General features: G+C 35.0%; 1 protein-coding gene across 4 annotated transcripts in view; it reads right to left on the reverse strand.

Annotated features, from left to right (window-relative positions):
• Positions 1-16,136, reverse strand: part of ARL15 (ARF like GTPase 15) — a 223,884-nt gene that overhangs the window by 129,177 nt on the left and 78,571 nt on the right. For all 4 annotated transcript variants that reach the window (XR_014880321.1, XM_085212800.1, XM_085212801.1 and 1 more), the window contains 3 exons: positions 11,898-12,042; positions 9,789-9,848; positions 3,035-3,243 (listed from right to left, as the gene is read on the reverse strand). Coding sequence is in view for 3 of the 4 variants with exons in the window: in XM_085212800.1 (XP_085068926.1) it covers positions 3,035-3,243; positions 9,789-9,848; positions 11,898-12,042 (414 nt within the window). In the remaining variant the exon portion in view is untranslated. The remainder of the gene's footprint in view (positions 1-3,034; positions 3,244-9,788; positions 9,849-11,897; positions 12,043-16,136) is intronic.

Consider the following 16,136-nt stretch of genomic DNA (forward strand, 5'->3'; position numbering starts at 1 on the left):
AACTAAAAGTAGCTAACCAGGAACTGAATACAGACGAACAGGATTACATTTACTGATTAGTATTTCAGCTTAGCTTCTCCTGTAACTTTTTCTGATATGGAGAATATAACATGGAGTATATTCTCCAATGATGTCTGCAAAATCAATTAGATTCAGCTATATTTCATGATTAAACAAGCTGACTGGATATTTTTTCCAAATAATTACTGTAGTTCTGAACTGAGCTATTCATGATACTTTTTAATTCTTATGGCATACACCTTCTGAAGTACTTATGGAATGCATGGAGTGAAACACATGAAACACAAAATTTAGCTGAAAAGCTAAAGCAACTGCACTTCTCAACAATAAATATAACTAACATCTGTTGCAGAAACTACTTGGCACTTGCTCAGTTTTGTGAGGGATTTTTTGTTACAGATAAATATTTTTCTACAATTCCTATTACACACCACTCAACTCAGACATTTTCTTTAATAATGCTCCAAGGGATCCTTTCGTATCCATTAAAGAAAGGTAAATTGTTGTCTAAAAGAATACGTGCTTCTTTTAAATTTCAATTGCGATTCATTTATTTTATGACACAAAAAATATCAAGACAATATCTAAATTTAATAGAGTCAGTTCTGCAAAAAAAGACTAAGAAAATTCTCAATGCTCAAGAGATTATCTTTGTTAAATCTTTAAAAATGCTCTTTTGGAAACAAGAAATAGTCATACAATTATACAGTATTTTATTTCACTCATGCCACATCTCACTAATGAGAACAAAAGCACAGCAAAAAGCACACCTTTAAGAAAGCTAGAAATTTCTAATTCAACATCTGCAAAATTGAGTAAGGCTCCTACTTTGTATTCAAGCAAGCATATGACATCATATTTCAGGGACAAAATACCAGGAATAATTGTGTGACGGTCTCCCTCAGTTCATCAAAATACTCTTTTTTTCCCCCCTTATTATTCTTAAGTAAAGAATTTCAAAGACATACACTGACATCTTGATACAATATTTTTTTTCTGAAGCTATGCATTAGTTGTGCACATTTAATAGAATTACTGTATTCAGCATTTCATAATGACTCCAAGTAGTAATCGAGATTTGTTTGCTATGAATATACACCGTACACACAATAGAAATATATTTAAATGCTACAGAAAGAATATAAAAATCTATTCCTCTACTGAGATGTCATGCAATTGGTAATGACAGAGAGAGATGAGGAGGGAATGAGGGTAAATGAGGATAAACAAAAAGAAAGGTTTATTCTAAGTACATGAAGGTTTTATTATATGCTGAAAAGTCTATTCACCTAACCTCAAATGCAAAATGAAAAGTTACGTCTATAAATTGCAAACTAACTAGCACATGTCACTTGGCAGAAAAGACCGTGGTTCCTCTCCTGTATTCACTACTCACATGAATCCAGAGAATAAACACTTCTCAAATAAAATCAATAATCATACAAGAAATGCTTGCAAATACTTTAAAAAGAACATGTCAATTCATGGAAATTATAATTTGCATTGCACTGTTAAAAAATAAAATCATAACAGTTTGGGTAGATTTGGATAAATTAAATTAAACATGATGTAAATGAAGGCGTGTCTCAGAGTAGTGTCATTGGACAAGAAAGGATTAATAAAAAATGCTTTACTTTTACCTTGAACATTAAACTAGAATAAAATAATAAATTTGTGTATTAAGATCATTATTATATTCCCTCAAAATATTTATTATCGTTTCCTAAATCTATTCTTGGCTGAACGAGACCTAGAATTCGAAGTTTCAGTCATTTGAGCTTAACTTCATTTGAATAACTTCATGTACTAAATCCAAATCCTTTTTCTTTTTTAAACACAGATTCTTGGATTAAAGGATCAACAATTTAATACAAATTTCTACAGTTTAACTCGCATAATTTTCACTTATTTTCTTCCTCTCGTATTAGAAATCTCACTATATCTCAATCCCATTTACATTTCTCCCTTTTAGCACAAACTTTCTATTCTCTTTTGGCAAAAGAGACATAATGGCAATAATGCAGGAGAGAAAACACATACAATAGCAGTTACCCTATATAAGGTTAAGTTTTGCAAGTAATTTAATCAGCATTCTTTATAAAAGTAATGCCTTGGACAAAGAAGCACATCTGTGACAGCAGAATTTAGAATAACAATCAGCAACAAAGTAAGGTGCTGAAAGAGTCTTGATTTTGCTGTGTGAAAAACATGACTCAAAGAACAAACAAGATTTCACATACAATCTATAATGTGAAGAGTCCTTTAAATGGCATTTACAAACAGAATGACAAAACTGAATTTTAATTTCTTCTTATAACTTCAGAAATAGAGTCTCTTATGATGAATAAATAACTTTCTGCATTTCCTCAAAGACAAATGACTTCACTGGAAAGTATCAATGAAGATTTTTTTCAGAAACTTAAGGGCAAATGGTATACTGAATAGAAAAAATATATGATTTACCAAATGGTGGATACAGGACAAAGATATTACTTTTAAGAAGAAGAAAATAAGAACAGATTAAGAACTTCAGAAAAAGAATTGCAACTGTGCTCTCACACCAGTATATAAAAGTTAAGGAAAAAAGCTTTTACGTAAAAGGCTCCTCACAATAGCAAACAACTTATTGGCTTAAGCAATTTCAAAGAATGGAGTAATGGGATAGACTAAAACAAATAGCAAATAAAACAAAAAACAACAAGCAGAACAAAGAACAAAACACCCATAAAACACTGTCCCAGCATCTTTTGATAAGAGTAGTTAAAAGCATCTTTTTACCCTCAAGCAAATAATGGAGAAAATGCATGAGAATTCTGTTTGTATCCAAGTATTTCTTGTTGATAATGCACTGGAATAAATTCTTAGGGGTAGGGACTGTTCTTGGTCTGTGTACTTACAATGAAGGATGACTGAAGCCAGTCCTTAACTAGGATGTCAGGGTAATAAATAACAATGGATCAGCAGTGTGCAGACAGTAAATACAAACAGGCAAGGTAATGTCACAATAACGTACCTCTTGTACAGAGCGAGCTGCTGGTTTGTCTTGATGATTGGCCAGTATTAAAAATGGCAAAGTACATAACTGTGGGTGCTGGAGAGCTGAATGTAGTTCATTCCTAGCAGTTTCTAGATCGTCTTCAGAGGAGGCACTGTCTAATACAAATATTACTCCTTGGGATCCTTGGTAGTAACGACTCCAGTATTTCCTGATATTGTCAGCACCTTTCAAAACAACAGTAACTAATTAGAGCAAATATAATTGAACATCTTTAAGACTTGTAATAGAAAATAACCCTTCTATCTGTAATAACCAAAGCAATCAACTAATTATTTTTCTCATAAATATACATCATTGCAAAAACAACAAGGAAAAAAGCACCCATAAATCTGGCACACACACACAAACTAACATCATTTAAATAAGGAAGGAAAGTGACTCAAAGACCTTAAAGTTTCTGCTCTGTAAATAAGCACTGGTAGAACTACTACACTTATCCCATCTAATCTAGGCTAATCTTGTACTTTCTCACTGAAGTGTCCCAATACTAACACATGAACAAGATGGCCTTTGCCCATTCTTTCTACCTTAGCCCCATAGCTGTAAACTGTAATTTCCTTCATGTCAGTTGTTCAATATTAAGTATGACAAAAGTCTTTTATTTCACACCTCCAAACAAATACCTTGTAATCAAGGCAAAAAGGTTTCAGGAAAGCCTATTAAAATTACAATTACATGTAAAATGATAAGAATGGTAATACACTAGTGAGTTGAGTAGCGAGTGATAAGATAAGGTGGTAATTTTCAAAAGTATTCATTTCAACTATTTTGCTCTGTCAACCACACAGCAGATTCTGGAAAAGCCAGGCCCACAATACACATGGTGAATGACTGCAGGCTTATGGGTGACAGTAAGTCTTAGGGCACAGTTCAGCAGCACTCAGTCAACTCAACAGAAGCCAAGCAATAAGGTTATATCTAGAAAGCTTTTGTGTACCCTGGAGAACAGCATATGTTGTAATGTTAAAGTAGGAAAAAAAGATATTTGACAGCTGTCAAACTATCTAAATTAAATTTGGACACAGGCTCTTTGAATGTCTGAATCTGGCACTAGACTCACGGGGTCTAGCATTAAAAAGTGAACAGCAGGAGCAATACTCTAGAAGAAAACTTGACATTTTTGCAAGACAGTGATTTGTAGAGATGTGCTGAAGGTATCCTTTACATACACGACAAATCTTACGTAGGGATAGGGAAAACTGAATTTCAGTGTAGACACAGATACCAACCGCTGATAAGAAAACTTTCTTTTCCAGTGAAACAAAACAGCTATCACAGATGTTCTGACCAACATGTAGTCACAAAATGACAAGGTAATGTAAAATAATTACTATAACACTGCTATGATACTTAAAATATTCATTTAATTTATGCACTGTACAACTGAAAAGAGCTAGTAAAAGGTGAAGACTAGTATTTAAAAAAGAATTCACACTATGTCTTTTAAGTATCCAACACGAACTATTCAAATCTCACTGCACAGAGTTACACCCTTCGTGACACTGGAACCTCAAGCATCCAGTGTCTCTATTTTGTACTCAGCACAAGTTAGGTGGCTAATAAACATTGTGAATGCACACTTTTTCCTAGAGGGGAACATTCTGTGCTTCATTCATAGTGTATGAAGCTATCTTTATTTCCCTCATTTTCAGTACTTTCAGGAGAACAGAACACAGCATTACAAAACAATTTCACTGAAAGGAACTCAAAGACATCAGATTTGTTAGCTGTCAAACTTCCAGCAAGTCTCCATCAATAGAACAACAAATGTCACAGAGACCTTACTTCAAGGTAGACAAGCCTGTGCATGAAAGCTTCTACTAAATTGAAGTTCCTGGAAACCATCTCTCATCTGTTTCTCTGCCTCTCAGATTTTCCCAAAGAGGTTTCTATGAAAGTCAAGTTTTCAGTTTTTCCCTCTTAGCAACCACAGGTGCCGTCTCAAACTTTGAATCTCCGGCTATCGAGATATTTAGAAACAGTAAGACAACATACAGGTTTCAAGCAGTTGTAAGTTTTAAAAACATATTTATACTTGTCTGTGAAAAGTCAGTTTGATCCACTTAGGCATGTATATTATGTATATTATACTGCCATCTTAAAATAAAACATGTGATTTAAAATAAAAATCTCTGGCTCCAGTCATGAGATTTTAGAGATTATTTGAAAAGGACAGTAAGAAAATACATGCCATACAGTATGTGCTACTATTTATTCAATTCTAGAACTGAAGTTTTAATAGTTTGTAGAAGGCAGTGCCACAGTGGACTGGATTTTATGTCTGATAGCTGTTCTGAAACTCACTCTTTTTTCTTCTTTCTCTAGAATCACAAACACACCAAGTCCTCTAGGAGAGAGAATCATTGAGTGGTTTCCTCTCTTCCTATTATTCCATCTCTATCCTCCCTCCACCTCTGTTGGAAATGCCATAGCAGCTCAGATTGCAGAAACAGCAAAGCAGCTTGCCAGGCTGAATACCACTACCAGCTCCAAGCGTGGCTTACATGCACCCTCATCTTAGCTGAGTCACGTTCAGCTACAGCACTCATAATCTCCAACGGAAAGCTCTTTATGCATCTATCTCCACAGCACTTAACATCAACAGGCATATAAAGAATGCAGTAAGTCTACCACAGCTGTGTTATTTCTGTCTGTCCAGCTCTTCTGCTGACTAGCTTACAAAAGTTTGAATCAGCTTTAGCTTTGAAAGGATCAAAGCTATTTCTGGCTTGAATCAAAAAATCAAAACTTCTTTTGGAAATGAGAGTTGTTTATAAAGTGTAGGTATGGTTCATGATGATAAATTATAATGCTATACTTCCCCCCATCGGTTCAGCCTGAAGAAAGTAGAGTTTCATGTCCATTAGGAGAAAGAGCCTTTTTAGCACACCAAGAAGTTTTGACTTTTCACAAAAATTCTATTCAACAAAAACTAACCCCCACCCTGCATAAATTGAAATCAGGAAATTTTGATTTTTTGCTTATATATAAGCTATATATAACAGGATAAGCAGTGCTTGCATAGCTCTTACTTGCTTCAAGTAAGACAGGAGATAGATTGTGTATTCACACTGCAAAGAGCTAATTGTAAAAAAAGAACATTTCCTCTGAACAGTGAAAAGATTACTACTGCTCAGTGCTTGTCTGAATTTCCTAAGGAGTCAACAAGATCAGCAAAGAAGTGTAATGATCCCTCTCATATATGAAAGAAGGAAACTATTTGATTGATTCTGGGCTTAGGCACTATTTGAACTGAAGGCCATGTATGATTGATAGCAAACAGATCCATCTTTAATGCTTTCAGAATATGAACACCTCTATGAGACTCATAGCTTGGACAGCTCATCAGGGTCACGTAAAAATGTCACTTGCTAAGATGTTCTGTAAACTGTTAGAGGCAGATACGTCACATGCAGTTGGCTGAACATGCACTCCATCACCAGATTTTGTAAAGGTGTCAACTGCCTTTTACTCAAATAGAGCAAAGAAATTTTACTATTTTGTTCTAATATGTCCCAGTGAGTATGACTGAGGCTGGCATTTATTTGCTGTATCAGTTTTCTGATGACTAAACAGATGAAATTTTAGCTCCCCTGGTAGGCTATGTTGTTACAAGAGTGTTCAGTCCTACTCTCTTTCTTCACAGGACAAGGTGGGATTGTGGTTTGCCCATACCTATTTAAATATTAAATTCTATTTAATGGGTCAACGTCATTTTCCCCATCCTATTTCATTTTTTCTCAAGGCAGATAGGTCCTGACAGCCATCTTCTCCAGGAGCTTGTACTTCCCATTCAACTTGGTTTGCACAACAGCATGACTTCCCCTTCCTACTTTCTCTTCTTTCGCTTGTTACTTCCAAATTAGGACAAAATACACATGCTTTGTTTAACCAGTCTTGTTTAAAATTACTGGTTCTTGAGTTCTCACCTAAACAATTAATTCAACTGGTTTAACAGTGTGAATTTATTACTATGGTCATGAAGCTTAAGGAGGAACAGCAGTAGGGAGGACAGTTCTCTTATGCTGGTCTTGCTCAATTTCGTGGAAATCCAAGCATCCTTGATATTAAGCATTCTGTTTTTGCTGAGCAGCTAACACTTAAATGGAATTTAAAAGATGATTACACAACACGTTGATTTTCTATGCTTATGAAAAAGGCCTTTGAGTAGATTACAAAAACTTAACACAAACACATGGCAATATATTTTAGTACATAAAACAGAGAAAGTTACTAAATCCTCGAACATGTTGTTAGTATTTATAAACTTGGGGAGAAGAAAAAAGAGCTATTCACATCCAAAATCACTCATTTAAATTTGACCGGGTTCAGCAGTTGACATCTCAGAGTAGTTTCTAAGCTTGCGTTTACAGGATAGCAAGCTAAATTATAAAATAGACTTATTCCAAAAAAACAACTGTAAATTATTAGGTGGCTTCCAGAATGGGGCTGTAATCTTGACTTTGGCCTAAGTATACATGTCATCCAGATGCCATGACATTGCATTCTGTTTTGACAACATTTCAACAGTGAATGACTGTATAAACATACTGAATAAATGATGGTACTTGGTCTCTAGATTGGAAAAACAATTCTTAGAGTCAAAGAAAAAGCTCTGTATTGCCTATACACCTTTACTATCTGTCTTGAGAATAAACTCCAGCATTCCATATCCCAAACTTCTTCCAGAGTTAAAAGCAAACAGAAGCTTCCAAACAATGTTTGTATCTGCCTTGTTTTTGTAGTCTTTCCTTACTCTTGTTTGTGCTCTTCACACACAATGTCACCTACAGTTACCAATAGAGTAACCATAACAGGAAATTATCAAATCTGTAATTTCTTTCTATACCATTATTCAGCTAAGTTGTGTAATGCAAAGAGATGTTTCAAGTTACCCTGGAAAGAGTACAATCTGAACGAATGTGGTTTAGGGCACGCCACATCTGGGGCACAGTAATCCAAACAATAGACATTTTATGGACAAAGTTTTTGGAAGAAAGAAGTTCTTTCTTAATTTCACAGAGAGAGAGCAAAAAGGGATTATACTAAAATAGAGACTTAGAGAATGGGAAGTTCGGCTCAATCAGTAAATAAAGCAAGAGCTCCTTTTCAAGTCGTATACTTGATTTGAAAGCTACATTCTTATATAGAATAGACATTTTATGAATTTTTTTTTACATGTGTGAAATTTGATAAAATTTCTGATTTCTAGTAGGAAGGCAGTCTGGCTTAAAAATAAGAACAGTAAAAACAAAAGCAGAAATAGCACTGGTTTTGTTTTATTTTTCTTTATTATTCTAATTTCATGTACCTCAAAACGTAATATATATTTATTATATATGTGTATATATACACACACACATCATATACATATATATGGGCTGGTGGGCAAATATATATTTATCTACAAAAGAGCACAACAAACTTTGTTCCATGTCCCTAATCCTAAAGCCCAATGAAGAGATAATTAGAAGAGGAAAAAAAAAAAAAAAAAATAGACAACTGTTTTCTGTACATTTGGCATTAAACTTTACAACCCCTACAGAAATGAAGAAACAAAAAGAAACAAAACCTGGCCAATTCCAGCAGGCAAGCAGGACACTAAAAACTATTAACATCTTCAGCCTCAAAGAAGGATACTGTTCTAGCCAAATTAAAAGAATACTACACAGTCAGCATCTGTTTCACATAGGCTGCTTGGCTGCCTTGAAGAACCTTAAATAGTATGACTTTTGCTGTTAGTTCTTTAAATACTGGCTGTTACTACTTTGCTGTATGAAGTCATCTGAACCTTTCAGTTTTCAGTTACATAAACCTAAAAGACAATTCTAAAATAGAATATATAAAAACAAAACTATATAGAATTTCACTTTTGAATAACATGTAACAATGGATGATGATTGTTAAAAAGAAGCATCTCCATCCTCCTCCAAATGCCTGGACAAGACCTTCAAAAGAACTCAGATATCAACTTCTTAACAACTGAATGCAAAAAGCAGGAGTAAGAACAAAAACAGAGGCTTCTCTTCCATAACACTTTCTGCTCAGTCCTGCTCATTGTTATCTGCTGTGGTGGAAAATAGTAAATTCCAGTCCCAATAACCTATACTTTTTAAATGTTATACAAATAGCAGTTTGATATTATGAGAAATGCTCATACTCAATATTCCAGGCTCAGACAGAATTTGCTATGAATCATGATTTATTTCATGTTTTTGCAATAACAGGCAACCTTGAGAAAAGGCATGCCAGATCAGAGAGACGCAGCAGTTTGTATTTTCCACTTCCCAGCGCAAATTTCCTTTCATTTCCTCATTGGCTGAGTACTCCAGGGTTAACAGCCTATCCAATGTTTCTAATTCCCTTAGTAGATTTCCCACCCCTGTTTACTGATAGAATAACCTCTCCCTGTCCTCCTTTCATTCTTGTTTATGGTATGCTGGAATAACCTCTCGCACTTAACCTTCCATTCTGGCTAACATTCAAACTGAAGATCCAGTTGCCACTAGTACATCTCCTGATGCTACTCAAAATTGCAGGTCTCCTATTCTGCAAGCAGGAATTTATCTTGCATCAGAGCTCCATGGAACCTCTTTGGACCTCTTTGGAGTCATAACATCTTACCATTATGCAAAAACATTTCTTTACACATAATATGATGAGTTTTGGACATTGTAATTTTTTATAATCAAGTGAATAAATGCTATACCTCCAAGTTCTTTTACATTCAAGATGGCATTCTGGAATGGCACTGCTTTTATGCTAAAACCTAAAAAAAAAAAAGTAAAAGAGACTAATAAGTTATTTGTTGCAAAAATACATATATATATGCTTTCTTCTAACTGAAAGTTATACCTGAGAGAAAGGGAACATACAAGGCTTACAGCAATCCAAGCATACTGCTTGTAATTTAAGCAAGAGTCTAATGTTACATACATATTGACAAACATACAGATATGTAAGTAAATATAATAATAATCTATGTAGGAAAAAATAAATCTGTTCTTTCAGCATAGTATGTACAGACAGAAGTTGAGTTCATTTTCATCTGGCACAAACAATTTCAACATAATTACATACATGCAAACTAAGTAAACATGTTTAGAAAGTGCGTCAATCCAATTATTAGTTACCATTTAACAGAAACAAGGAACTTGTTTTCCCCAATCAGACAACTAAGATATTCCAGAATTTAAGTACTAGTGTAAGAAAATTTGAACAAAATAATTTTGAAATAGCTTGTTGTCTCAAAATAAATCCTAAACTCTTTCTCAAAAAGTAAAAACTGGAATGGACCTGAATGGCATTGATAAGAAAAGCAAAAACACAGGCCGTGGTTTGAAAATCATGTGGAGAAGCAGTCTCAACACTGCATTCACTGATTCTCAGTATTTTCTTATATAGCAAAAGTATGGTATGTACAGATAGAACCTTGAAGTTCAATAGTTTGGACGCTACCTAGTTTTCTACAGTCTATTTTCATTGCTCACATTGTCTAAATATACAATAGCAATTTGTTGCAGATATGTAGAAGTATTAAAGAAATTTAATTTTCAAGTGAATCATATTTTCATTATTTCCTTTGACAGATCTATTAACACTGTTAACACTGGTGTTACTATTTCTTTCGTGGTCAAAAGTGTTAAAATTTCAATTTCAAGTGAACTCTTAAGATGAAGTTGAGGGGAAAAAATGACTAAATTGATCAGCAACTTCCTTCTAAGCATTTGAATTGAACACTGACCACAGTGGACTGTAAGATCTTCTTAGCATTACTAACACCATCACCAATGGGATGACTATGCATCACAGAAAAAACTGCATTTTCTCTTGTCTACTTTAGTTCACTTTTCATTTTATTGATTAACCTTATGTTCCTGTAAGTTAAGCAAAGACACACTGAAAAACAGGGCAGATGAGGGACAATCATATAGAATTCAAGTCCATGAAGCACAGCTACAGTATAAAGCCATATAAACTATACACACCAGTTACTCACAACCTATTCCCTCAGCAGCTCAACCTTAAACTGCTGCAGCCACATAGCCAGTTTTTTTCCATCTCTTATGACTCAGTCTGTCATCTTTTTGAACTCTGCAGCCAGGTATTCTTTTCTCTTACTCTGAAATTCTGTCGGGTTTTTTTGTTTGTTTTGTCTGGGCTTTTTTGCTCAAAACAAGCGTCAGTCCTTCTGGTACATCTACATACGTATGCATAGTCAATATTTTTTTTTAGTTAAGATACCTTTTAGCTGTTGTTGTACCTGTTTCTTTTTACCTTTACAATATCTTTTTTTTTTTTTTTTAAATAATCTGTTTGTGCTTTATAAATAAGTCTTTCTAACGATCTAAAAGAACAGAATCAGAAATAATTTCCATTACGTTAGTCTTTTGGTTGCTAGTATATACCAAAGAGTACAAGAAGTTAAATATGATGTAATTGTCAGTGCTTCATTATCCCATTCCAATTTGTGTCATGACCTCCTCTTCTCTGATTGTATAACAAGACTGCTTAAAAGCCAAGAATAAAGAGAAGAAAGAAACCTTTTAAAATGCCTGCCTACAGTAAATTGCTATTGCCCATTTCATAATTTTTTTATTGTTTTATTACATCACAACGTCAGTTCTGACTTTTGACATATTCCAAATTTTATGTTTTCATGAATATCCCCCAGTACACAGCCAAACATTGAACAAGTTGTGTAAGCTTCAAAGCAATCTATTAAAGCAAGACAACTCTGCTGAGGTTCTCTACTGCCATTGCTATTTGTTTCAAAACAACACCCTAAGCACATCATGGAATGATGACAGCATCCTACCTGTGGTAGACACTATATTCTCCGGGCTTTCACTGCAGAGCTGTGACAGAAGACTTGTTTTGCCGGAACCACTGAGGCCTATGCAAACCAAATCATATTCAGGTCGTGGTGGTGGTGGTCCTTTGCAGCAAAGTGCTCTAAAACACTGCCAGGAAAAAAAAAAAAAAAAACACAAAGAAGTTTCTTTTTTGCAAATATTTCTTTAACAAGATTTTTTAAATCATGTTTAAAATTGAAAGGTGCTGGACAGAAAAGAAGTATTATTCAAACTTTCTATTTTGCCAATGTCAGTACTTAACAGAGATCAGCTCATTTGAAATCTAGAGAAGTTTTACAACAAAACAAATATACCTGTTAATTATTCAAATAAAACTCATGGAGGTGGAGTGAGGAAAGTGACTTAATTTCTTGAAGAGAGTCAATAGAGCTTGTAGAGTGAGGTAGGCACATGCCCTACACAACTCTGCAGTTCAGTATTCATGAGTTTCCTTCTGAAAGCAAAACTGGCAGAAAACTCTAGTTCTAAAGGTAATACCTGGTGTAAACAGCAGCTACTGAACAGCTTCTGGACAGCTTTTCCGTGTTGACAGAGGAAAGAATCAGGGAGCTCTGCTCAGCTGATTTCCTTCTTAGCCTTGCTTTGACAGATGCATAGAAGGAGGACAGCATTTTTCCTACTTTACAATTTCAGATATTAAAGAGTACAACTTGAAAGAAATGTATTTTGTTGGACATAGCTATAGCTGTAAAAATGTAGGTTTCTCACTATTCCTTAGAAAAGTATGAATTAATCACAACAAAGAATACAAATCACTAACACAACGCCTACCCTATAGCTCTGTCCATGTCTCTTAATTAGCACTGCAAGAATAGGCTGGACAATCCAACAGGTCCTTCAAGTCCTTAGCAAGGCTAATTAGACCCTTTAGATGTTACATGGAAAATTACACAAAAACACAAAATCATACAATTCTGGGAAAGCTAGCAATTTTGGATCTACGGTCCAAGATAGAATCCCTCTACCCATCTATATGTATATATATACATTCTCTTTCCCCAGTATCTGCTGCCTTCATATAAGATTACTCTTGCTATGCTAAGTACTAGAAAACGTGACTGTGCATTCACTTCTCTCTCCTGCATATTCTGTCTTTATATAGTCTTAGCTTTTGAACCTCCAGCAACAGAAATTTGAGTCTCCTTGTTCTATCCTGGGGGTGCAGATCATTATGAGACTTAAGTAGTTTTTTCCATCTTAAACACTAGCCAATCAGAGCATCGAATAAAGAAACCCAGTCTTCGGGAAAATATTCTAGTACTTGCCTTCATGCATGCCAGTCCTCTTGCATTCATGACTACTCCAGGAAGCAAGAAACTGAACAGATGTTAATAAAACAATGAGGTAAACTGCTGGTTCTAAGTGGACAATGAATGAGAAGATGATTATAGAAAGATAGTTCACTATGACTACAGAACTTTTATTGGATTTCCTCTACATAGTGTTAAATTACTATACCTGTGTTGTAACCATATGGGTACTACCAGTATGACTTAAGCTTTTTTTGAGAGGATTCTTGATGTGCAACTCCCAGTTACTTTAAACACATCTGAGATTGAGCTCACGTGCTGATACACAAAACTAAGCAGGAGATAATCTCTATGTGAAGATAGAATACCTTGCAATAATACTGTCTTGATAAATGTTTCTTCTAGTCTAGGCCTGCACAGAGATGAGAGTCCCACAAAACAGGTATTATACACAATTAAAAAATGCCACATCCCAAAGTCTTGTCGCTCTACATCATTACCATGCTAAAATAATTTTCTTTTGTTTAAAAAAAAAAAGTATAAATTCAAGAAAAGTTAAATTCTTTCAACAATATATAAAAAAGTGAAAGACACATTTTAGGAGAAAACACATTTATTGTAGTAATTAAGTTGAACAAAGGCAACAGTTTAAAAATAAAAACTTTGCCTCTTAAAATTTGACTCTGCCAGATGTTTTTCAAGGATAGCCCTTATATGTGTTTTAGATAAACATGTCTTCCAGCTTTACTCACTGACGTCAATCCATGCTTACCCTATGAACTCTAGAAAATCATAGCAAATACTATACTCTGGTACTTGTGAAAATCACCGAGTTTATTGCACAGCATAAGTTCCTTCAAACTGTGTTTCCACTTAAGGTATCAGGCTGAAGGCCACATAAAATTCTTTGAAAGTCTCCAGAGCTCTTGAGTCTGTGTCAGGCCCTTTGTACCCAGTCTTTAAAGGGTATTCAATCTGTCCCCATAAAGACGGCATGTTTGCAAGAACTTCCTGATATCACATTAAAAACAAACGAATAAGTTAGTTGATGAAAATCCATGCTTCTCATTGTCTAGATACTGTGACAGTTCTTGTGTAACTAGACACAACTCTTACAGCCCTGAAAACATTAATTATCTGCAGTTCTGCCAAAGCTAATTATTGCCATCTGTAGGCTACATACAGAAGCTGTGTGTGTGAAAAGGGCTCCACAGACTGCTTGTGTGAACTTCAGTCTGTCTGAAGTTGATTTCCTAAAATCTAAGTTAGCCTATAAAATCTTTAGCTGCTGTTGATTGAACATATGATCAAAAATCTAGGTGATCTTGAGTGTGCCAGGCAGCACATGCAGACCCACCACCCACTCACTCATCCTTTATCTGTAAGCATAGACAGATATGGAAGGTCCTGAGAAGAGAGTCAGCACACACAGAACTCCAAAGACAGTAACATAGTTTGCTTCAGACCACTCTCATATTTTGATATGAACATCTTCTTTTCATGTCTCCTCTCTCTTTGTCCTTATGTAAGGATGATTTCCTTCTGCAAATATCTTTATTTTCCTGGTATAAAGAAGAACATTAAATAGTTTATCTTCAAAAAGCTGTTGAAATTTAAGCTGCTGTGTATACTACTTTACACTGGCTGGCATGAGAAATACTACAATTCTCTTAATACCAGCACATTTCAGGAGACATTTTTAATAATATATTTAAATTTTATAAACTTGGTTCAGTTTTCCTCCTCACAAACTCAATGAACAATCTACCATCAAAAACATCACTAATCAGACAGAATGATAATTGCCTTCCTGCTCTCTCAACAACTTAAAAGTTACAAAATCCCAGACAAACAAGGGTTATTTAAGCACCCAGAAAGCACTCAGAGACTAAGCTGACTCACTACTTTGGAAGCTACATCTAGAATCACAGAATCATTAAAGCTGGAAAAGACTAGTCCTACTGTCAAGCCATCCCCACCATGCCCACTAACCATATTCCTCAATGCCACATCTAAACATTTCTTGAACATCTCCAGGCACAGTGACTCCACCACCTCCCTGAGCAGCCTGTTCTAGTACCTCACCACTCTGAGCAGTTTTTTCTAATATCCAAGTTGAACCTCGCCTGGCAAAACTTAAGGCCATTACCTCTCATTAGTGTTACTTGGGAGAAGAGGCTAACTCCCACCTTGCTACATCCCCTTCCAGGCAGTCAAAAGAGAGTGATAAGGCCTGTCTTGAGCCTCCTCCAAACTAAACAATCCAAGATCTCCCCTAGAGAATACGCAGTGAATTCAGAGTTAATAATATAAAGAAATAAGTCTGCATTCATTATTCTACTTTTGATTATGAACATAATCCTGAGATTTTTTACAAAGCATGAATGAGCACTGAACCATTTTTAAGATGTCATGATGTATTATATTGAAATCTGAAATGTAAAAAGTAACATGCCTATAAGGTGTAAAAAAGCCAAACCTGAAACCCAGAAAGAGAAGTACATCAAAAATATTTAGCATGCCATTGTACTCCCTTCTCCATTCAGAAAAGCCAAACGGCTAAGAAAAATGTGTATTAATATTCTAACTGGTCTTCAGAAACTGAGATGGACTCAAGTCTGATTTGTTCAACAAATATAGCCACTGGATAAGAAGCGGGTTAAAAGAGGCAGAAGTTTTTTTTTCTTTAAAAAACAAACGAACAAACAAAATCCTAAAATTACAATATCTTGAGAAAATTTATGCTTTTAGCCAGTATTGGAAAAAATCACTTATTTACCCAAGAAACTGGGAACAATTACACGCTGCAGTTGGTAGGAAAATGTTCAGCTCCACTGTACTTCTGTTTTACTTGTGCACGTACATGATATCCACATGCATGTTTAATGCAGGAGGTAAGAGAGGTAGCCAGTCCTGCTCTTACTTACGGAT

The sequence above is a fragment of the Meleagris gallopavo genome, chromosome Z (genome assembly GCF_905368555.1).
Source record: "Meleagris gallopavo chromosome Z, MGAL_WU_HG_1.1, whole genome shotgun sequence".
Lineage (NCBI taxonomy): Eukaryota > Metazoa > Chordata > Aves > Galliformes > Phasianidae > Meleagris > Meleagris gallopavo.